General features: G+C 47.3%; 1 protein-coding gene across 1 annotated transcript; it reads right to left on the bottom strand.

The window, feature by feature from the left end:
* Positions 1-3,417: 3,417 nt before the first annotated feature.
* On the bottom strand, positions 3,418-21,719 carry LOC142312083 (oocyte zinc finger protein XlCOF29-like). Its single transcript, XM_075350962.1, has 6 exons — positions 21,662-21,719; positions 8,521-8,670; positions 8,212-8,391; positions 7,634-7,709; positions 7,437-7,550; positions 3,418-7,317 (listed from the first exon to the last, which is right to left on the bottom strand). The coding sequence occupies exons 2-6, from the start codon at positions 8,596-8,598 to the stop codon at positions 7,232-7,234; spliced, it is 534 nt and encodes a 177-aa protein (XP_075207077.1). The 5' UTR covers positions 8,599-8,670; positions 21,662-21,719; the 3' UTR covers positions 3,418-7,231.
* Positions 21,720-22,330: the final 611 nt, after the last annotated feature.

The following is a 22,330-nucleotide window of genomic DNA, read 5'->3' as shown; positions in this document are numbered from 1 at the left end:
TAAAAGGAGCCATAGTGGTGGGAGGGGTAATAGAGGCAGATTATCAGGGAGAAATCAAGGTACTGATGTTAAATTTGGGAAATGAACCTTTGATATTGATGAAACACCAGAAGGTGGCTCAGATGTTAATAATTCCAATAAACTTGTCTGAAATAAGAGAAGGAACTGCCCCAGCAGAATTAACAATACGGGGTACTAAAGGTTTTGGATCCTCTAATATTAAAAATGTAGGAGCAAAAATATGGATTCAAAACCTCCAAGGACCGCACTCAGAGACAGCGGTAATAGCGGTCGGAAAAGATCGTACTTTCCTGATGAGACCAGGAGTGGGGAAGTGGGAATATGTCCCACAAGAAAAATGTTATTTACGAGAATAATAGTGTATCTTTATTTGCAGAAGGTGTTGTAAATAAGCGGAATCCATGGTATCGGTTACTGGGAAGAGCTCGATAGTGATGAGATGGAGAAATTCCTGTGTTTGATGTTTGCCTCTTTGGTCGTTGGATGGACAAGTCTACATCAGGAGGAACCTATGGCGAATACATTTCTGATGCACCATCACATTTTCAACACACAGATTGCTGGATCTGTACACATTCTCCGGTTACAGCCACCAGTATCCCTTATCTGGATGTCCCGGTATCGATGGAGGAAATCTTAAAGTAGAAAAGTTGTTCTGATCATCTTGCTGATAAAGACACTCGAAGTGTTCGTCTATAGAATACTACAGTACCCATTTCCATAGTGGGATGGATCAATCTTCCATGGTGGCAAGGCAATTTGAATGCAACAGTCACCAATTTGCAATATCTGGCTTTTAAGGGAGGAATTTGGGTACCAAGAAATAAGACTGGACTGACTAACCTGGGATTCATCCCTATAAAGAATATAAAAATAAGTTTTGGGACAGCTATAAATACTGTAGATGTTTTTAAACCCATCTTAGTGGAAAGGACAATTCATGATATGTTATGGCCTTATGCCAATATGTTCATAAATGGGACTAGTGAAACTTAATAACATAGTAACTTAGTAACATATCGGGAAATGTATTGTGTAATGATTCCTTTGAATATCGAGCAAATGCCAAAACACATGATATTCAAGGGAGCTTTTCAGATAATATTGCTTTTAGTTTTAATATACTGTACAAAAGTAGTGAAAGTGATTATATTTGTGATTCAACGTTTATCTAAACAAACCAAGAAAACAAAATTTGTGGCAAACAATATTTCTTGGTCATGGTATGGTATATTCCGAGTGATCTTCTTCTAGTGGAATACTGATGATGGAAAATAATCCCTGGGATCAAGGACCGATTGTGATACCAATGTGATATGACTGAAGTATGAATGTAATTAGATAGGAATCATAATCAAAAGATAGGAGTGATCCCAGATATTATTTGACCTATCAATAATTCAGTATCAAAGAGATGTCCTTTGGAAGGCCAATATGATGACCAAAGAATACATGTCTTGAAGCAGTTTCAAGATAATGGGGAAGTCACATTTACAGTTCCACTTACCGGAAACTTGTGGTTGGCTTAAAGACAGGTTTAAGGAAGCTTGCATATGAAATTTACGGCTCATTGCAATATTTCACTAACACTATGGTCAAACTGTGGTCGGCCAGTTGTCAACTGGCAGGATGTGCAGGAAATGTGCAGGAAGCTGCCAGTGCCCACAGCAGCTTGTGGTCAAGTTACATGAACATGACTCAGCTGTCACATGCTGGTGACCATTTAAACCCAACCTACAAAGTTTTCCTATAAAAAATACACCGAACTCGCTTAATGTTAGGGAAACCTTCCAGGACATTGAAGTGTACGTACGCACTGTTCCTGTGATGCAAGATGCCATGTTGATTCCTTATCATTAACTCGAGTTCCCTCCGATGTGAAAGGATTGCTACAACAAACGGTAATGTTGATGCATATTTCTGTTATTGTATAAGTTTCTATGACTATAGTTCTTATGCCTATGTACCATTGACTATATATATTCATGTGCTATTAAAATAAATAGTATCTTGCTATAAAGAATCTTAGTATTCGTGCCTGATTAGGATATCAGTGAGCGCTTCGTAAGTACGGGCTTTCAGCCCCCTTTTTAGTAGAATTTAGCAAGACATAAGGTAATTACATTATCAATACACAACTACAATACAATGATTACTGAAAAAGTCTGGAGAACTATACGTCTGGCTGTCAGTGGCCAACACAATTACATTGAGTCAACAAGAGTCTTGTAAAAACAATGAGGTCACCTCCCGATGAAGCGATAGCGAAACGCGTCGAGGTGCAGGGCGGTGTGTGTAGCGGTTTCTGGGTAGGTCATTGTACCTCCACATGTCCTGGGCACCCTATATGCGCACATGTAGTGCATACTCTGATTGCAAACCTTTTTCATCTGAAATGTGGATGGCTGCTAGTGGTTATACCTTTATTGGAACAATATGGGTGTGAATCTTTTGCTACATGGCCATGTTTGTTATGTGAAGTGATCTCAGGCCATTTTTTTATACAAATTGAGTTATTTAACTTCATTTGGGATCATTACTGCATATAGTTATAGAATCTGGATTGTAATTATGTTTCTCTCCATCTACAATCATGTTGTCCATGTATATAATTATATAATCATGTCATGTTCAGACCTTTCTTGTTGAACAGAGGTATTTTCCTAAACCTCATTTAGGATTATTATTGCATGCTGACACAAAATTTGGGTTGTAATCATGTTTTTTCCATCCACAATCATGGTGCCCATGTATATAATTATATAATTATGTTATGCTCAGACCGTGTATGTCAAACACGCGCCCCCCTGCGGTTTTTATAAAAACTTTTTAATTGCACAGTCTGTGGTTCTGCCTGCTCTTTTTTGTACCCCTAGATAAATTTTGTATGAATTAATTAATAAAAAATCTATATATTGCATTGAACTATCATGGTCTTTTGAATATTGTTGAGTATTTTTTAGGAATATAATTCGATTTTTGGTGACTCTTCATGAGATTATTATATTAATATGGACTTAGGTATTCATTTTCTTTTGACTGAACTGTCCCAACCTGAGTGTCCTCCTTAGGTAGTCCTGGTTTGATGTTAAAATCCTGGCAGCCGGAGTCGAAATCCCTAGGCTGTGGATATGGTCTCCAACCGGAACCGGGGTCCCTAGATTGAAGCCATAAGATATCCTGATCCTCTAGTCAGCTCCAAAGAGCTTAGACTGGATCCATCAGCATCCATCAACCTTCATCAACCCTGAATAAAAAAGACCGCTGTCGTGGAAACACATATGCGGCTATCGAATGGCCGCTGAGGCACGTCCTTGACACATATATTGAATACCAAAGAGCAAAAGGACTCAAAGTGCACAGAAGAGTCATAATAAATCAAAATCACAACCTTAATTGATGCATATAAAAAACATTTTTATTATAGGATATATAAAAACAGGTTGGATTTCCATAATATTAAATTAGAGTATACAATGTTTAGAAATGACACAGGGAAATGAGGACAGAATATAGCACATTCACCCAAACATGTATAGTGTAACAGGCTAGAGATGAAAACCCATGGAAATGCAGTATGTCATATATCCAAATGGTGAACCATGGGGATAGCAGGGTAAGGCAGCGTGGCTGAGTAGATGGAGGTTCCAACAATTAAGATCACCACTCTCCAGATAGAAAAGCAAAAAGTCTCCTTATATCTATCATATATAATTGGCTATAATAGTAACTGCCATAAAAAATTCAAACAGAGCGTTTTACGCTAGAGAGAGATTCAGCCAAATACTGCTTACCCATGTGTTAGACTAGACCAAGAAGATCATGCAGCGTGTGCCCCTACGCGTCTCGCCTCAAGCTTCATAAGGGGGAAGTAAACAAGTGAGAGTGCCAGTCATCAACCCTGGTGGCTTAAAGAAATCCCTTTTATAGCCATAACCTTTCCTTAGGATACACTGCGTCCTCATCGATTGGTTGGACAAGATTGCTTCTCCCATTGGATGAATTTCAAGCTGCATGGGTAATGTTCATTTAAATGATGTGCATAGAAAGACTCAGTATATCTACATGGAGTCGGCAAGTCACCGACTAGACAATGGCTACTAAGGTAATTACATTATCAATACACAACTACAATACAATGATTACTGAAAAAGTCTGGAGAACAATACGTCTGGCTTTCAGTGGCCAACACAATTACATTGAGTCAACAAGAGTCTTGTAAAAACAATGAGGGACTTCTCCCCCATCTATAAACAATTTATCAAGCTGTCTGGCTGAATTTTAAGAAACTTTAACCCATGAGAGTCCATGTCGTCACACCATTCACTGACAGCTATCAGTTTTGTTATTGATATTGACTTCATAAAATTTTGTCATAGTATTATAGTACTCAAAATTGAACTCCTTCACCCCGATTTTCCGTTTTTTTTTTCCCCCTTCTGAGAGCCGTAACTTTTTTATTTTTCCATCAATCTTGCCATATAAGGGCTTATTTTTTGCGTGACAAATTGTACTTTTGAGTGAAATCATCAGTTTTACCATATATTGTACTAGGAAACAGGGAAAAAAATCCAAGTGCGATAAAATTGCAAAAAAAGTGCAATTGTATGATTGTTTTTGGGTTATTTTATTCACCATGTTCACTATATTGTAAAACTACCATGTCATTATGATGCTGAGTTCATAGATACCAAACAGGTATACTCTTACTTTTATCTAAGGGGTTAAAAAAATTCAGAAGTTTGTTAAAAAAAAGAATTCTGCTTTTGGTGCCATTTTTTGAAACCCGTAGTGTTCTAATTTTTTGGGATGTGAGGCCCAGTGACTGCTAATATTTTTGCGTCTTGAGCTGGTGTTTTCAATTATACAATTTTTATGTAGTTGCTATTTTTTGATCGCCCGTTATTGGACCTTTTTAAAAATTTTGTGGCGACCCAAAAACATAATTTTGGCATTTGGATTTTTTTCTCGCTACACCATTTACCGATCTGATTAAATGATTTTATATTTTTACTGATCGGGCATTTCTGAACTCTGAGATATCAAATATGTGTATATTTTTTTAATTGTTTTATTTTCAGTGGGGCGAATGAGGCATGATTTGAACTTTTTATTTATTTTTTTTACATTTTGTATTTATTTTACTTGTCCCCTTGAGAGCTATAAGGATCAGCAGTCTGATCGCTTGTGCATCCCTGTTGATCAGAGCTGTACAGCTCTGATTAGCAGAAATACAGCATTCCTGTGTGAGTCGGCGCTCTATCGACTGTGACAGAAAAATGTCATGATAGCAACAGGGGTCATTACATGGCCCGCCGCTACCATAGCAACCATCGACTTCCCGTGATCGTGTCAAGGGGCCACTGATGGCAGCAGGGAACAGCGCGATCGATCTTTCTGTGTATAAGTGACTGCTGTGAGTTATCCTGGACTGTGTCTGTATTGTAGTACTGGAAATCTGAATGTGGCAGAACAGGATAAGACACATGTTCATTGGATTTATATCTAAATGCTACAGTTCGGGCTTTACTGTTATGGCTAAAAATGTTAACGTTTATGGGGCCCCCACCAGATTTTCTGCCCAGGGGCCCCCACCAACCTTAATCCGGCCCTGTTTGCAATCATTCATGACCTAGCCATGATAGCTAAACGGTGCATCTTAAGACATTGGATACATAGGGAAGCTCCATCTACAAAGGAGGTTATCGACGACTTACACAACCTTCTGAGATTGGAGAAACTAGAGGCGGAAAGGGATAAGGACAAGAAGACAGACAAATTCTTTGGGAGGTGGACAAACTTTATAGAAATCCATTTCACGCGGGGAGAAATAAATACTCTGGTGACACCTTTCATGCGAACTGAGTGGTACCTTCTGAATGAAATCCAGGATAGCTTGGGGATATTGAGGTTCACCTAGTGGAGACCCAGGAGGGAGGGGGAGATGAGACGTTAAGGAAGACTTAAGATACGACATCGACACTCAAAATACTAAAGAATGACAAAGGGTTTCAAGGTTTTGTGTTACAAGTGTTTTAGGTCGAATCCTTTGCTCTAATTTACTATGCATCATTTTCAACTGAAGAACTTTAGGGACTCACAAGCTGGAATATTACTCTTTTCTATGTCATAACTTGTCAGTTGAATGAACGCATTTTGTAATCATAATTATTTTGTAACGGTTTTATATAATTGGAAACTTAATAAAAAAGGTTTGGAAAAAAAAACAAATAGGTAAATAACCCACCACAGGCATAATTCAACAAAAAACGGAGAATTGTGGTTTAAGGGATAACAATAAATATTTTATTAGCTGGCAAATACCATATTATAACACTCATAATTGTATATGGAGAGCAGGGGTCAAAAAGGGTATCCAGGTATTCAGTAAATAGTTAATTAAATCCCATTATTGCTACAAGGAAGTATATGTCCACAAAGGATACAGGGAATAAAGTGTCATGTGCAATACAATTACTATTACCACAGAAATAGGGGGATTACATAAACATTGCACACTGTCCCATATAAAGTGCTATACATATCCTAGTGGATCAGACAAGAATTTTAGCAGCACATATATAACAAATCAAGTAGCAGTCATATCTACCAGTACCCAGAGGTGGCGGGGATTCACACCAAGCCTGAGGACGCGCGTTTCGCTTGTAGCTTTGTCAACCAGGCAAGGTAAGAGTGGCAGCAATGATAGACGAACAGGACCTTTTGTGAACAGCCCACACGATCACATGGTATACTTTAAGCCAATGAGAGTGTGAATGCGTGCACATGTGCAGTTGCTGCCTGCACGAGTCCTTCTGCATCTCCACCCGGCCAGGATATCACGTGGGGACTGGACGCGTCACCATCTGCACCACTCATTATGTTACCACACGTAACCATGGCAGCAGGGAGACGCTGAGGACTCGGGCATGTGCATAATAATAACACAGAACTCCCCCTAGATGTGAACTGGAAAAGTGCACATGAAGATCATACCACGAAAAAGTAACATATAAACATGTGCACAGTACTTTGGGGAATATACAAACCCCATAGACATATTCAGTGTGATAAATACAACACTGATATCAATTTATATACAGATATCCACAATCTCACATACAGAAAGGGGGGGGGAGGAACACCAAGTAGCATAATTTACAGAATCATGCATCATTGCACACAAACACAGGTATTAATACATAGGGATTCAAGATGGACGAACTCCATCTTGAAGGGTATTCATGAACTCTCTGTAAATTTTTGAGTTGCCATCATAGCGATATTGAGAAGGAACTAGAAACAAACAACAGAAGAAGCAGAAACAAAGAAAATACAGCTGAAAAAAATAGAGCAGAAAGCCTAAAAATGTAAACACAAAATTAGTGCAGAAAGTACATGAGTAGATATCTTACTGGATAGATCTGGAGGAAACACATCCTGAGGAACATCGGGAGCTTCTTGTTTACAGTCCTGTGGGAGAAGAGGACGGGGACATCTCTCTGGTGTTGTCCTCTCACTGGATAGAACTGGAGGAGACACATACAGGGACTAAATTCATTCCTTACATACAGATAATTATAGGCCGTGTGTATTTAGTCCTGTCTATTACCTGGTGATGTGAGGGGCTGGGGATCCTCCATCATGACGTCCTTGTACAGATCTTTGTGTCCTTCTAAATACTCCGGCTACTGAAAATTCGTTCTATCAGTCAGCGTAGGGGTAGACAGCAATCAATTTACAATTTGCCATTGGCAACTAAATCCCTAAACTAAAGACTGATCAATTTAAAATGTAACTTTTATTCCATTGTTTAAGATATGAGGACATACAAATTAAAACCACTGAACATTGTGGTCTATCTCTTATTGATATAGATAATCGTTCCTTATGGAAAAGTTTCTGATCCAGACCGAAGTCTGTGAATAATCTCTATATCATTCCTGTCATGAATGACCACTAATGTTCGCTATTTAAAAGACATAATGCAGTAGCCTCCCCAACATGTTTCACCACACTGGCGTCATCAGGGGGCTGGGGCTAATACTCTAAATACTCCCACTCCTCCATGGAGAAATAGACGGTGACGTCCTGACACCTTCTAGGAACCTGACACATACAATGATACCGTCACCCCCGATCCCTTCATAGCGTTACTGTATAATGTCCCAGCATTCCCAGCAGTGTCACCTCTCCAGTCAGCAGCTCAATCATCTTGTAGGTGAGTTCTAGGATCTTCTGGTCATTGATGTCCTCATGTATCGGGGGGTGAGATGGAGGCCCCGTGATTGGGCTCAGGGGTCTTCCCCATCCCTCAGACACAGGGGCCTGACAGCGCTCACTAGAGGTCTTCTTCACTACTGTGTAATCCTGGTTATGGAGAGACACAGTAAGAAATCTCACTCCAGACATTTCCAGAGTCCTCACCTCTCCAGTTCTGTCCATCTGTTATTCCCATAGATAAGAATGATGTAATGTGACATCATCAGAATCTCTCACCTCTCCAGTAAGCCGGAAGAGGATCTCTAGGGTGAGGTGTAATATCCTCTCCGCCATCTTGTCCCTGTCCTTATCCATCCTTCACGGGGCAATCAGGAGAATTCTCTTCTATAGAAGATCTCCACTGAGAGGATCCGATATTATAAGGACCTGAATGGGAAGGACATGAGCCGATATGTAAAATACTGTAGATAATAACGGAGGTAAGATATCACTTGGGTAGGAATAAAATTAAACATGAAATGTGCTATGTAAGTAGTAAAACCGACCGATAAAAGTAGCACATTATTTTTATAGCAATATAAACACAATGAAAAGTGATCAATTATCCATATTGCACCTAGAATGGTATCAATGAAAATGTCGGCTCATCAAGCAAAAAACAAGTCCTCACTCAACTCCATCGATGCAAAAAGAATAATGTTACCGGTGTCGGAAAATGGCGACACAAACTGATTTTTTTTTATTTTACTAAAGTGATTTTTATTCACCACTAGAGATGAGCGAACCTGAAGTTCAGTGTTCGGTACAAACTCAGACCTTTCCAAGAAGGTGCGGAGATCGGATGCTTTACGTATGTAAACCACTCTCACGAGCATCGCTGTGCTCGGGTACGCTAGGTGCTCAGCCCGGTGTGTTTGTGTGGCACAGCAATGTGCGTGCATGTCACAGAGCATTACGGGCATATATGTGGCAGAGCATTGCGGGCGTGCATGTGGCAGAGCATCGCGGACATGCATGTGCCAGAGCATTGCGGGCGTGCATGTGCCAGAGCATTGCGGGCGTGCATGTGCCAGAGCATTGCGGGTGTGCATGTGGCAAAGCATTGTGGGCATGCATGTGGTAGAGCATTGTGTGTGCGTGCATGTGGAAGAGTATTGCGGGCGGGCATTTGGCAGAGCATTGTGGGTGGGCGTGCATGCGTGCATGCGGCAAAGCATTGCTGGACCAGTTCTTGCAGAGCGCTATCAGCTGTCCTTGGTGACACTTTAGACATTTGTGGTCACCAACAAAATGGCTCCGCACTGTGTTCCTACATTTCATCTTCCCTTATCCTTAAGGAAACACCCAGATTGGGAGGGGGAACTGTGCCATCACACACAAGAGGACAGACTCCACCCACTTTTACTGCAGCTGTAATGTGAGATATTTCTACAGTAGGATTTCTGTAGGATTTCAGCAGCTGCTCCCCCTAGTGTTTAAGAGTAGAAAATATGAAACTTAAAGAAGTTGTCCAGTTACCAAAACTGATTTTTTTTTTCTGATAAATCTTGCTAATATGTGCCCCTCAACACATCTATTATGTTTTTTCAGCAAAATTACCTTTTATTGTGCACTAGCAGCACACGGTCATTGCTGGCTCCAGCTCTGATGGGGTTAATCTCTCCTCTGACTTCCTGTGTTCAGTTCCTACAAGTCCCAGAATTCTTTGTGGCTCTAGGGCGGTGTCTGGCTTATCTAACACACCCATTGTGTCCAATACACCCACTCTGCTCCCACCCAAACCCTCCTCCCTGCCTCTTCCCAGTGGATGCACTGAGATCAATCATACAGAGACAGCAGCAGCTCTACACAGCCAGGGGAAGAAAGTGTGTGTGCGCGTATATACAGTGTATGTGTGTGTGTATATACAGTGTGTGTGTGTGTATATACAGTGTGTGTGTATATACAGTGTGTGTGTATATACAGTGTGTGTGTGTGTGTGTATATACAGTGTGTGTGTGTATATACAGTGTGTGTGTGAGTGTGTGTGTGTGTGTATGCCATACTCACCTGTCTGCAGGGTCCGGGTGCCATGCCTGCTTCCAGCCCCTGTCTCGGTCCCGCCGCTCTGGCGGTGTCTCCCCGGGGCACGCACGAAGCTTGCAGGACCTGGCGGTGGATCACCTGATGCAGTCACCTGACGCATCAGCTGATCGATTCTCGTGGTGTCGCCGGCTTTTTCGCGCACGGCCGGCTATCAGCTGATCCTGCCGTCAGGGGACTTCATCAGCTGATTACCGGCAGCTGCTGCAGTGATGGGCCAGGATCAGACTCTCATCCGATCACTGCAGGAGCTGCCGGTAATTAGCACAGATGTGAGTATTTATTTATTTTTGCACTGATGCTTCAGCTGATTGTATAATCGCCTTTTATACAATCAGCTGATGTATGATGTGATTCACATCCTTTAACCTGACACATCATCTGATCGCTTTGCCTTCCAGCAAACCGATCAGATGATATTGGATCCGGATTGGACGGCGCGGGACCCTAACCCAGGATTACTGCGGAGGGGGGTTTATTTCAATAAAGATGGAGTCACTAATTGTGTTGTGTTTTATTTCTAATAAAAATATTTTTCTGTGTGTTGTGTTTTTTTTTAATCTTTGCTAGAAATTCATGGTGGCCATGTCTAATATTGGCATGACACCATGAATTTCGGGCTTAGGGCTAGCTGATAATATACAGCTAGCCCTAACTCCATTATTACCCAGCTAGTCACCCGGCATCAGGACAGCTGGAAGAGTTGGATACAGCGCCAGAAGATGGCGCTTCTATGAAAGCGCCATTTTCCGGGGTGGCTGCGGACTGCAATTCACAGTGGGGGTGCCCAGAAAGCTTGGGCACCCTTCACTGTGGATTCCAATCCCCAGCTGCCTAGTTGTACCCGGCTGGACACTAAAATTAGGCGAAGCTTACGTCATTTTTTTTTTTAAATTATTTCATGAAATTCATGAAATAATTAAAAAAAAAAAAGGGCTTCTCTATATTTTTGGTTCCCAGCCGGCTACAAATAGGCAGCTGGGGGTTGGGGGCAGCCCGTACCTGCCTGCTGTACCCGGCTAGCATACAAAAATATGGCGAAGCCCATGTCATTTTTTTTCTTTTTGGGTAAAAAACTGCATACAGTCCTGGATGGAGGATGCTGAGCCTTGTAGTTCTGCAGCTGCTCTCTGCTCTCCTGCATACACTAGTGAATGGAGGATGCTGAGCCTTGTAGTTCTGCAGCTGCTGTCTGCTCTCCTGCATACAATGAACATTTTGAATAAGGAAATGACATCAGACCTTTTTTATTTTTTTCATCAACAATCTTTAATGGCATTGTGCACTGATTAAAAACGCAGTGAGCAAAAACGCAGCAAAAAAGGCACCAAATCGCGGCAAAAACGTGACATGCAGCACCGCAGGTGACAGAGCAAGTTGGTGACATGCTCTGCTCTGACACATAGTGTGCTGCGTGTCACTGTATCCACTCTGGGACTTGTTGTGCAGGTGACCGGATGATACATGTCACTAACTTGCTCCACTCTGTGACTTCTGCTGCATTGTTCCAACTGTATACACTCTCACCTGAACAAGTCTCAGAGTGGGGCAGTTAGTGACATGTATCATCCGGTCACCTGCACAACAAGTCCCAGAGTGGTGAAAGATAGTGACATGCAGCACACTATGTGTCAGAGCAGAGCATGTCACTGTCTCCACTCTGGGACTTGTTGTGCAGGTGACCGGATGATACATGTCACTAACTGCCCCACTCTGTGATTTCTGCTGCATAGTACCAACTGTATACACTCTCACCTGCACAACAAGTCCCATAGTGGAGACAGTTAGTGACATGTAGCATCCGGTCACCTGCACAACAAGTGCCAGAGTGGAGAAAGATAGTGACATGCAGCACACTATGTGTCAGAGCAGAGCATGTCACTGTCTCCACTCCGCTGACCTCACAGCCCGTACACGCTGCGATGGATGCAGGGGGGACACAGAACAAGTAATCGGCCGACACTGGAGTCATCTGATTACTTGGGATGAATTGAGCAGTAAAATGCTCTGGTGCTCGATGGGCTAAGCCCATGCCGATTTTTTTTAAAAAAAAATCATTAAAAATAAAAAAACCAAAAAAATCACATTGTTTGTGGGCTCCCGCTGCATTTTCTATTGCTAAGGGTAACCAAAGCAGCTACTGGCTGCTAGCCCCCGCTGCTTGGTGTTACTTTCACTGGCAATAGAAATGCAGGGAAGCATTTTTTTTTTTATAAAGGTTTTTCCCTGAAAACATTTTTAAGAAAATGACGTGGGCTTCGCCATATTTTTGTATGCTAGCCAGGTACAGCAGGCAGCTACGGGCTGCCCCCAACCCCCAGCTGCCTAGTTGTACCCGGCTGGGAACCAAAAATATAGAGAAGCCCTTTTTTTCATGAATTTCATGAAATAATTAAAAAAAAAAAAAAAAATGATGTGGGCTTCACCAAATTTTTGAGTCCAGCCAGGTACAACTAGGCAGCTGGGGATTGGAATCCACAGTGCAGGGAGCCCAAACTTTCTGGGCCCCCCACTGCGAATTGCAGTCCACAGCTGCCCCAGAAAACGGCGCTTTTATAGAAGCGCCATCTTCAGGCGCTGTATCCAACTCTTCCAGTGGCCCTGGTGGCAGGTGGCATGCTGGGTAATAAGGGGTTAATACTAGCTATGTTTTACCAGCTGGTATAAAGCCCGAGATTCTTAATGTCAGGCCAAGTTTAACCTGGCCATTAAGAATCTCCAACAAAGGGTTTAAAAAAAAAAAAAAGAAACACAGAGAAAAATACTTTATTAGAAATAAATACACAGACACAGTAGGGACTCCATGTTTATTACTCCCTCTCACCCCTCCACGATGGAGAGATTTCTGTACTGACCATGCCAGGGAGAGGGGGGGGGGGGTGGGGGAAGAGAAGAAAGAGAGGGGGGGGGGGGGTGGGGGGGGTGGGGGAAGAGAAGAAAAGAGAGGGGGGGGGGGTGGGGGGGTGGGGGAAGAGAAGAAAGAGAGGGGGGGGGGTGGGGGGAGTGGGGGGAGAGAAGAAAGAGAGGGGGGGGGGGTGGGGGGAGAGAAGAAAGAGAGGGGGGGGGGGTGGGGGGAGAGAAGAAAGAGAGGGGGGGGGGGTGGGGGGAGAGAAGAAAGAGAGGGGGGGGGTGGGGGGAGAGAAGAAAGAGAGGGGGGGGGGTGGGGGGAGAGAAGAAAGAGAGGGGGGGGGGGTGGGGGGAGAGAAGAAAGAGAGGGGGGGGGGTGGGGGGAGAGAAGAAAGAGAGGGGGGGGGGTGGGGGGAGAGAAGAAAGAGAGGGGGGGGGGGGGTGGGGGGAGAGAAGAAAGAGAGGGGGGGGGGGGGTGGGGGGAGAGAAGAAAGAGGGGGGGGAGTGGGGGGGAGAGAAGAAAGAGAGGGGGGGGGGTGGGGGGAGTGGGGGGAGAGAAGAAAGAGAGGGGGGGGGGGGTGGGGGGAGAGAAGAAAGAGAGGGGGGGGGGGGTGGGGGGAGAGAAGAAAGAGAGGGGGGGGGGGTGGGGGGAGAGAAGAAAGAGAGGGGGGGGGGGTGGGGGGAGAGAAGAAAGAGAGGGGGGGGGGGTGGGGGGAGAGAAGAAAGAGAGGGGGGGGGGGGGTGGGGGGAGAGAAGAAAGAGAGGGGGGGGGGGGTGGGGGGAGAGAAGAAAGAGGGGGGGGGGTGGGGGGAGAGAAGAAAGAGGGGGGGGGGGGTGGGGGGAGAGAAGAAAGAGAGGGGGGGGGGGGTGGGGGGAGAGAAGAAAGAGAGGGGGGGGGGGTGGGGGGAGAGAAGAAAGAGAGGGGGGGGGGGTGGGGGGAGAGAAGAAAGAGAGGGGGGGGGGTGGGGGGAGAGAAGAAAGAGAGGGGGGGGGGGTGGGGGGAGAGAAGAAAGAGAGGGGGGGGGGTGGGGGGAGAGAAGAAAGAGAGGGGGGGGGTGGGGGGAGAGAAGAAAGAGGGGGTGGGGGGGAGAGAAGAAAGAGGGGGTGGGGGGAGAGAAGAAAGAGGGGGTGGGGGGAGAGAAGAAAGAGGGGGTGGGGGGAGAGAAGAAAGAGGGGGTGGGGGGAGAGAAGAAAGAGAGGGGGGGGGGAGAAGAAAGAGAGGGGGGGGGGGAGAAGAAAGAGAGGGGGGGGGAGAAGAAGAGAGGGGGGGGGGGAGAAGAAAGAGAGGGGGGGGGGGGAGAAGAAAGAGAGGGGGGGGGGGGAGAAGAAAGAGAGGGGGGGGGGGAGAAGAAAGAGAGGGGGGGGGGGAGAAGAAAGAGAGGGGGGGGGGGAGAAGAAAGAGAGGGGGGGGGGGAGAAGAAAGAGAGGGGGGGGGGGGAGAAGAAAGAGAGGGGGGGGGGGGAGAAGAAAGAGAGGGGGGGGGGGAGAAGAAAGAGAGGGGGGGGGGGGAGAAGAAAGAGAGGGGGGGGGGGAGAAGAAAGAGAGGGGGGGGGGGAGAGAAAGAGAGGGGGGGGGGGAGAAGAGAGAGAGGGGGGGGGGGAGAAGAAAGAGAGGGGGGGGGGAGAAGAAAGAGAGGGGGGGGGGAGAAGAAAGAGAGGGGGGGGGGGGAGAAGAAAGAGAGGGGGGGGGGGGAGAAGAAAGAGAGGGGGGGGGGGGGAGAAGAAAGAGAGGGGGGGGGGGGAGAAGAAAGAGAGGGGGGGGGGGGGAGAAGAAAGAGAGGGGGGGGGGGAGAAGAAAGAGAGGGGGGGGGGGAGAAGAAAGAGAGGGGGGGGGGAGAAGAAAGAGAGGGGGGGGGGGAGAAGAAAGAGAGGGGGGGGGGGAGAAGAAAGAGAGGGGGGGGGGGGAGAAGAAAGAGAGGGGGGGGGGGGAGAAGAAAGAGAGGGGGGGGGGGGAGAAGAAAGAGAGGGGGGGGGGGGAGAAGAAAGAGAGGGGGGGGGGGGGAGAAGAAAGAGAGGGGGGGGGGGGGGAGAAGAAAGAGAGGGGGGGGGGGGAGAAGAAAGAGAGGGGGGGGGGGGGAGAAGAAAGAGAGGGGGGGGGGGGGAGAAGAAAGAGAGGGGGGGGGGGGAGAAGAAAGAGAGGGGGGGGGGAGAAGAAAGAGAGGGGGGGGGGAGAAGAAAGAGAGGGGGGGGGGGAGAAGAAAGAGAGGGGGGGGGGAGAAGAAAGAGAGGGGGGGGGGAGAAGAAAGAGAGGGGGGGGGGGAGAAGAAGAGAGGGGGGGGGGAGAAGAAAGAGAGGGGGGGGGGAGAAGAAAGAGAGGGGGGGGGGAGAAGAAAGAGAGGGGGGGGGGGAGAAGAAAGAGAGGGGGGGGGGGAGAAGAAAGAGAGGGGGGGGGGAGAAGAAAGAGAGGGGGGGGGAGAAGAAAGAGAGGGGGGGGGAGAAGAAAGAGAGGGGGGGGGAGAAGAAAGAGAGGGGGGGGGAGAAGAAAGAGAGGGGGGGGGGAGAAGAAAGAGAGGGGGGGGGAGAAGAAAGAGAGGGGGGGGGAGAAGAAAGAGAGGGGGGGGGAGAAGAAAGAGAGGGGGGGGGGGAGAAGAAAGAGGGGGGGGGGGAGAAGAAAGAGAGGGGGGGGAGAAGAAAGAGAGGGGGGGGGGGAAGAAAGAGAGGGGGGGGGAGAAGAAAGAGAGGGGGGGGGAGAAGAAAGAGAGGGGGGGGGAGAAGAAAGAGGGGGGGGGAGAAGAGCGAGAGGGGGGGGGGAGAAGAGCGAGAGGGGGGGGGAGAAGAGCGAGAGGGGGGGGGAGAAGAGCGAAAGGGGGGGAGAAGAGAGCGAAAGGGGGGGAGAAGAGAGCGAAAGGGGGGGAGAAGAGAGCGAAAGGGGGGGAGAAGAGAGCGAAAGGGGGGGAGAAGAGAGCGAAAGGGGGGGAGAAGAGAGCGAAAGGGGGGGGAGAAGAGAGCGAAAGGGGGGGGAGAAGAGAGCGAGAGGGGGGGAGAAGAGCGAGAGGGGGGGAGAAGAGCGAGAGGGGGGGAGAAGAGCGAGAGGGGGGGAAAAGAGCGAGAGGGGGGAAAAGAGAGCGAGAGGGGGGAAAAGAGAGCGAGAGGGGGGAAAAGAGAGCGAGAGGGGGGGAGAAGAGCGAGAGGGGGGGAGAAGAGCGAGAGGGGGGGAGAAGAGCGAGAGGGGGGGAGAAGAGCGAGAGGGGGGGAGAAGAGCGAGAGGGGGGAGAAGAGAGAGAGGGGGGGAGAAGAGAGAGGGGGGGGAGAAGAGAGAAAGAGGGGGGGAGAAGAGAGAGAGGGGGGGGAGAAGAGAGCGAGCGGGGGGGAGAAGAGAGCGAGCGAAGGGGAGAAGAGAGCGAGCGGGGGGGAAAGAGCGAGCGGGGGGGGAAGAGAGCGAGCGGGGGGGGAAGAGAGCGAGCGGGGGGGAAAGAGAGAGGGGGGGAGAAGAGAGAGGGGGGAAAGAGAGAGAGGGGGGGAGAAGAGAGAGAGGGGGGGAGAAGAGAGAGAGGGGGGAGAAGAGAGAGAGGGGGGGAGAAGAGAGAGAGGGGGGAGAAGAGAGAGAGGGGGGAGAAGAGAGAGAGAGGGGGGAGAAGAGAGAGAGAGGGGGGGGAAGAGAGAGAGAGGGGGGAGAAGAGAGGGAGCGGGGGGGAGAAGAGAGCGAGCGGGGGGGGAGAAGAGAGGGAGGGGGGGAGAAGAGAGGGAGGGGGGAGAGAGAGGGAGGGGGGAGAGAGATGGAGGGGGAGAGAGGGAGGGGGGGAGAAGAGAGAGAGGGGGGAGAAGAGAGGGAGGGGGGGGAGAAGAGAGTGGGGAAAGAATAGGGGGGGCAGAGGTGCTCTGTCACCAACCTGTCTCCACTCTGTGACTTGTGGTGCAGGTGACAGAGTGCAGACAGTTGGTCCCATGCAGCAGGACAGATGGCAGAGCACAGCGGTGACATGCCTGTCAGTGTCTTGCTGCTGGGAGGAGCACACGATCACACTGCCCGACACCGGCCGCTCTCCTGACATCGCAGCAGAGCGGGCAGGTGGACAGTGTGATCACATACTTACGTGCAGGGGGGGATTCAGCTGAAGACCCCCCCCCCTGCACTGCACACTGGCGCCCCGTGCCTCACCATCTGCAGGCAGGACGCCGGCTCCACACAGATGTCCTCCGGATCCTCCCCTCGATGCTGAGCTGTGACGTGCGGTAGTCACCGCCCACAGCCCTGTCACTCAATCTGAGTGGCGCCGGCATCCTGTGACGTACCCGTCTTGTTTGAGAGCCCGGAAATGCCGGGATGTCAGAGGATGCCGGCGGCCACAGCTCCAGGGGGTCATGTGACAGGCACTGAGCGTGCAGGATAGCGCCGCTCAGTGCCAGAAATGGAAACAGAAGCCAATGTAGAAGATGCAGACAATGGTAAGTGAGAATCATTGGGGAAAAAACAGAAATGGGTGAACCACCCCTTTAATTTTTTTTTATATATTTTGATCAATTAAAAACAAATAATTATATTTAAACAAAACATTAAAACATTAATACTTTACATTTTTTCAGTTATTGAAATTTTTTTTTTTTGGACGGCACCATCCCTTTAATGCCGCGACCAAGTTTTGCGGTTCTGACCAGTGTCCTCTATGAGGTGATGTCTCTGGAGTTTCCTTGGATTTCGCTGATTCTGGTTTTCCCTCGCATATTGGAGCTCAGGAGAGTTATAAATTTAGGACGATATTTTTTGCTTATATTTGTAAAAGCAACGAAAATTTGATAAAAATTTTGAAAATTTCTCAATTTTCAAACTTTTTATTTTTCTGCCCATAAACCAGTGTTCTGTCACACAAATAGTTAATAAATCACATTTCCCACATGTCACTTTACATCAGCACAGGTTTTCATATATTTTTGGGTTAGGAAGTTAGAAGGGATCAAAGTTCATCAGCAATTTCTCATTTTATTCAACAAAATTTGCATAATCATTTTTTTTAGGGACCACATCACTGACTTTGAGAGGCCGAGGTGACAGAAAATGCCCAAAAGTGACCCATTCTAAAAACTGCACCCCACAAAGTGCTCAAAACCACATCCAACAAGTCTATTGCTTCACAGGACCTAAAGCGATGTGGAATGAAAAAAAAATATATATCATTTTGCCTAAAAATGTTGATTTAACCCCAATTTATTCACTTTTAGAAGAAATAACATAAAGTGGACCCCAAAATTTATTCCCAAGTTCTTCTGAGTGCGTTGATACCCCACATGTGATCAGAAACCTCTGTTTGGACACACGGGAGGGCTTGGAATGGAAGGAGCACCATTTGAATTTTGGAAAAGTTGAAATATATTGCAGGCACAATGTCGCATTTGCAGGGTAATTAGGGGGAATTAGACCCCTTAAGGAGTTTATTCAGGGGTATAGTAAGCATTTTAAATCTCCAGGTAGTTCGCAAAAATGTTGCTGAAGCAGCTAATTTCTCACTTTTAGGCTATGTGCACACGATCCAGCAACACCACGTCTAGGACGCAGTGCCAGCCCTCATGCGGAGATGCGAGTATTGTCCGCGGGAAAACGCAGCTGCCCGGTCCCCACGATCAGGGTTTGGGCCGCTGCGGACCTTAGCTATATTTTCCCCACAGAGAACAGTCTCGTCTCCGCAGCAAACAATTGACATGCTGAGGCTCGGGAAACCTCAAGTAAGTTTATGCTTCAGAGAAAAGAAGAACAGGGGACAGGAGATTTCTAAAAATCCTTCCTATGCACTAGTACTGCACAACACAGTGTTCTGGACACAGGCAAAAGACTTGCAGACCTGCAGACCCCAGCTATCAGCTTCACCTTGGCTGGTGATCCAATTTAGAGATCACCCCACACTTTTTTTTTTATTATTTATAAATAAATAATTTAAAAAAAAAATTGGGCCCTGCCCCCTAAATTGGATTAGCAGCCAAGGTAAAGCGCACAGCTGGGGTCTGGCATTCTCAGGCTGGGAAGGTTCATGGTTATTTGGCCCTTCCCAGCCTAAAAATAGCAGGCCACAGCCGCACCAGAAGTGGCACATCCATTAGATGTGCCAATACTGGCGCTTTGCTCCAGCTCATCCCGTTGCTCTGGTGCCGTGACAAACGGAGTAATATATGGGGCAGATACCAGCTGTGTAATGCCACTTGACATCAAGTCCAGCATTTAGTGATGTCACGGCGTCTATCAGATACCCAACATTATGAACCCAGTGAATAAAAAAATAAAAATGACAAAAAAAAAATATTTGAAAAAACACTCCCTAACACATTCCCTCTTTCACCAATTTATTGAAAAGAAAAAAAATCCGGTCCGCCGCAATCCATTTTGGAAGTTCCACGACCACTGTGGACCTTCCAGAATATGGGGTACGCTCAGGAAACATATCCACCATTTTCTGGAAGATCAGGCAATCCATGTTAGCAGTGTGGCCCCGGTCCAACAGAGTGACCTGCAGTAACCTTATTCCAGAGTATGGGGGCACACTCAGTGAACGTATCTTCCATTTTCTGGGGGTGCAGGAACTCCATGTGAGGTGCGTTGCTGCAGTGACCTGAGAATACTGCACTCACACTCCCACGGTCCACAGCACAGCAGTGTAAGCTGCAGTAAACTCAGTGTCACTGCCTGCAGAGTCTGCTGAGAGCCGCTGTGCATGCGGCTGACATTTCTTCTGATGACAAGGAGAAGGAGGAGTGGCGGGGGATTGATGCTGCAAGAGAGGTACTGAGGGGGACCGAGGGATGACCTGTCTGGACCTGGGGGTGACTTTTCTGCCTCATCTGACATGTCCAGGGACCGAGGATGACCTGGTTGGACCTGGGGATGACTTTTCTGCCTCATTCGACATGTCTGGGGACCGGGGATGACCTTGCTGGACCTGGGGATGACTTTTCTGCCTCATTTGACATGTCAGGGGCCCAGATACATGCCAGATGAGGCAGAAATCAGTGGAGGAGGACGCGTGCAGCCGGCGCACAACACGTGTGGTGACCATGTTAGGGGATCATGAGGTGAAGGGTGGACCGAGAGTGGGGAGCACCGAGGGAGGAGGACATTTATCTTCCATGTGATGTTCGATCAGGTGGGAGATAAATCATTATTTACCGGCCCTTCCTGTTTCTGCAATATGATCACGATTCTCCGGTGTATACCGGTGACCACATGACCGGGGAGCGTAAAAAACAGCCCGAATCGTGATCTCCAGGGTCTCTGCTACCCCTGCTAGATGACACCATGGAGATTATCCGACGCTGGGGGGGGCGGTATACACTGTTACCTTACCGCCATTTTAATACGGGGATATGGAAGAAGTGCCCTTCACTACTGACGTTTTACTCCGTACGGCGGTCGTAAAGGGGTTAAACTGCATGTACAAAACAATATGAGAATGATCCCACAATAATAGAGACCCTGCACCTACCTCCACCTGCAGAGCCGCACACTAGATATATAATACCCTGCACCTACCTCCTCCTGCAGAGCCGCACACTAGATATATATTAACCTGCACCTACCTCCACCTGCAGAGCCGCACACTAGATATATAATACCCTGCACCTACCTCCACCTGCAGAGCCGCACACTAGATATATATTAACCTGCACCTACCTCCACCTGCAGAGCCGCACACTAGATATATAATACCCTGCACCTACCTCCACCTGCAGAGCCGCACACTAGATATATAATAACCTGCACCTACCTCCTCCTGCAGAGCCGCACACTAGATATATAATACCCTGCACCTACCTCCACCTGCAGAGCCGCACACTAGATATATAATACCCTGCACCTACCTCCACCTGCAGAGCCGCACACTAGATATATAATACCCTGCACCTACCTCCACCTGCAGAGCCGCACACTAGATATATAATACCCTGCACCTACCTCCTCCTGCAGAGCCGCACACTAGATATATAATACCCTGCACCTACCTCCACCTGCAGAGCCGCACACTAGATATATAATACCCTGCACCTACCTCCACCTGCAGAGCCGCACACTAGATATATAATACCCTGCACCTACCTCCTCCTGCAGAGCCGCACACTAGATATATAATACCCTGCACCTACCTCCACCTGCAGAGCCGCACACTAGATATATAATACCCTGCACCTACCTCCTCCTGCAGAGCCGCACACTAGATATATAATACCCTGCACCTACCTCCACCTGCAGAGCCGCACGCTAGATATATAATACCCTGCACCTACCTCCACCTGCAGAGCCGCACGCTAGATATATAATACCCTGCACCTACCTCCACCTGCAGAGCCGCACGCTAGATATATAATACCCTGCACCTACCTCCACCTGCAGAGCCGCACACTAGATATATATTAACCCTGCACCTACCTCCACCTGCAGAGCCCGCACACTAGATATATAATACCCTGCACCTACCTCCTCCTGCAGAGCCGCACACTAGATATATAATACCCTGCACCTACCTCCACCTGCAGAGCCGCACACTAGATATATAATACCCTGCACCTACCTCCTCCTGCAGAGCCGCACACTAGATATATGGCTGCCTCTGTGCTTACACGACCTGTGATGATGTCACATGGAGGGGAGGAGTCAGGGTCACATGGTCAGCTCCTCAGTGTATGCAGGACTCTGCTGTGCTGGTTGTCATGGGGCTGGATGAGGGGAAGTTTATGTCAGGAGCTCATAAAGTGCGACATCAAAATCCACAATCAGACATTAGCGGATTCTGCACCTGTAAGATAGTGGCCAAGATCTTACCCCTGAAGACACCAAATACGTCTTAAATATATATACAGTCAGGGCCATAAATATTTGGACGGTGACACAAGTTTTGTTATTTTAGCTGTTTACAAAAACATGTTCAGAAATACAATTATATATATAATATGGGCTGAAAGTGCACACTCCCAGCTGCAATATGAGAGTTTTCACATCCAAATCGGAGAAAAGGTTTAGGAATCATAGCTCTGTAATGCATAGCCTCCTCTTTTTCAAGGGACCAAAAGTAATTGGACAAGGGACTCTAAGGGCTGCAATTAACTCTGAAGGCGTCTCCCTCGTTAACCTGTAATCAATGAAGTAGTTAAAAGGTCTGGGGTTGATTACAGGTGTGTGGTTTTGCATTTGGAAGCTGTTGCTGTGACCAGACAACATGTGGTCTAAGGAACTCTCAATT

This window comes from Anomaloglossus baeobatrachus, chromosome 5 (genome assembly GCF_048569485.1).
Source record: "Anomaloglossus baeobatrachus isolate aAnoBae1 chromosome 5, aAnoBae1.hap1, whole genome shotgun sequence".
Taxonomy (NCBI): domain Eukaryota; kingdom Metazoa; phylum Chordata; class Amphibia; order Anura; family Aromobatidae; genus Anomaloglossus; species Anomaloglossus baeobatrachus.
Note: the sequence above shows the minus strand (reverse complement) of the source record. Positions and strands in the feature narration are given on the sequence as shown.

Bases quoted from the DNA above. Each gene is read 5' to 3' on its own strand.
- LOC142312083 (XM_075350962.1), bottom strand. From the start codon at position 8,598: ATGGATAAGGACAGGGACAAGATGGCGGAGAGGATATTACACCTCACC. The intron at 7,710-8,211 runs GTGACACTGCTG...AATTTTCAGTAG, and splicing joins TTGAGCTGCTGACTGGAGAG to CCGGAGTATTTAGAAGGACA. The intron at 7,551-7,633 runs GTAATAGACAGG...TGTCTCCTCCAG, and splicing joins CCAGCCCCTCACATCACCAG to TTCTATCCAGTGAGAGGACA.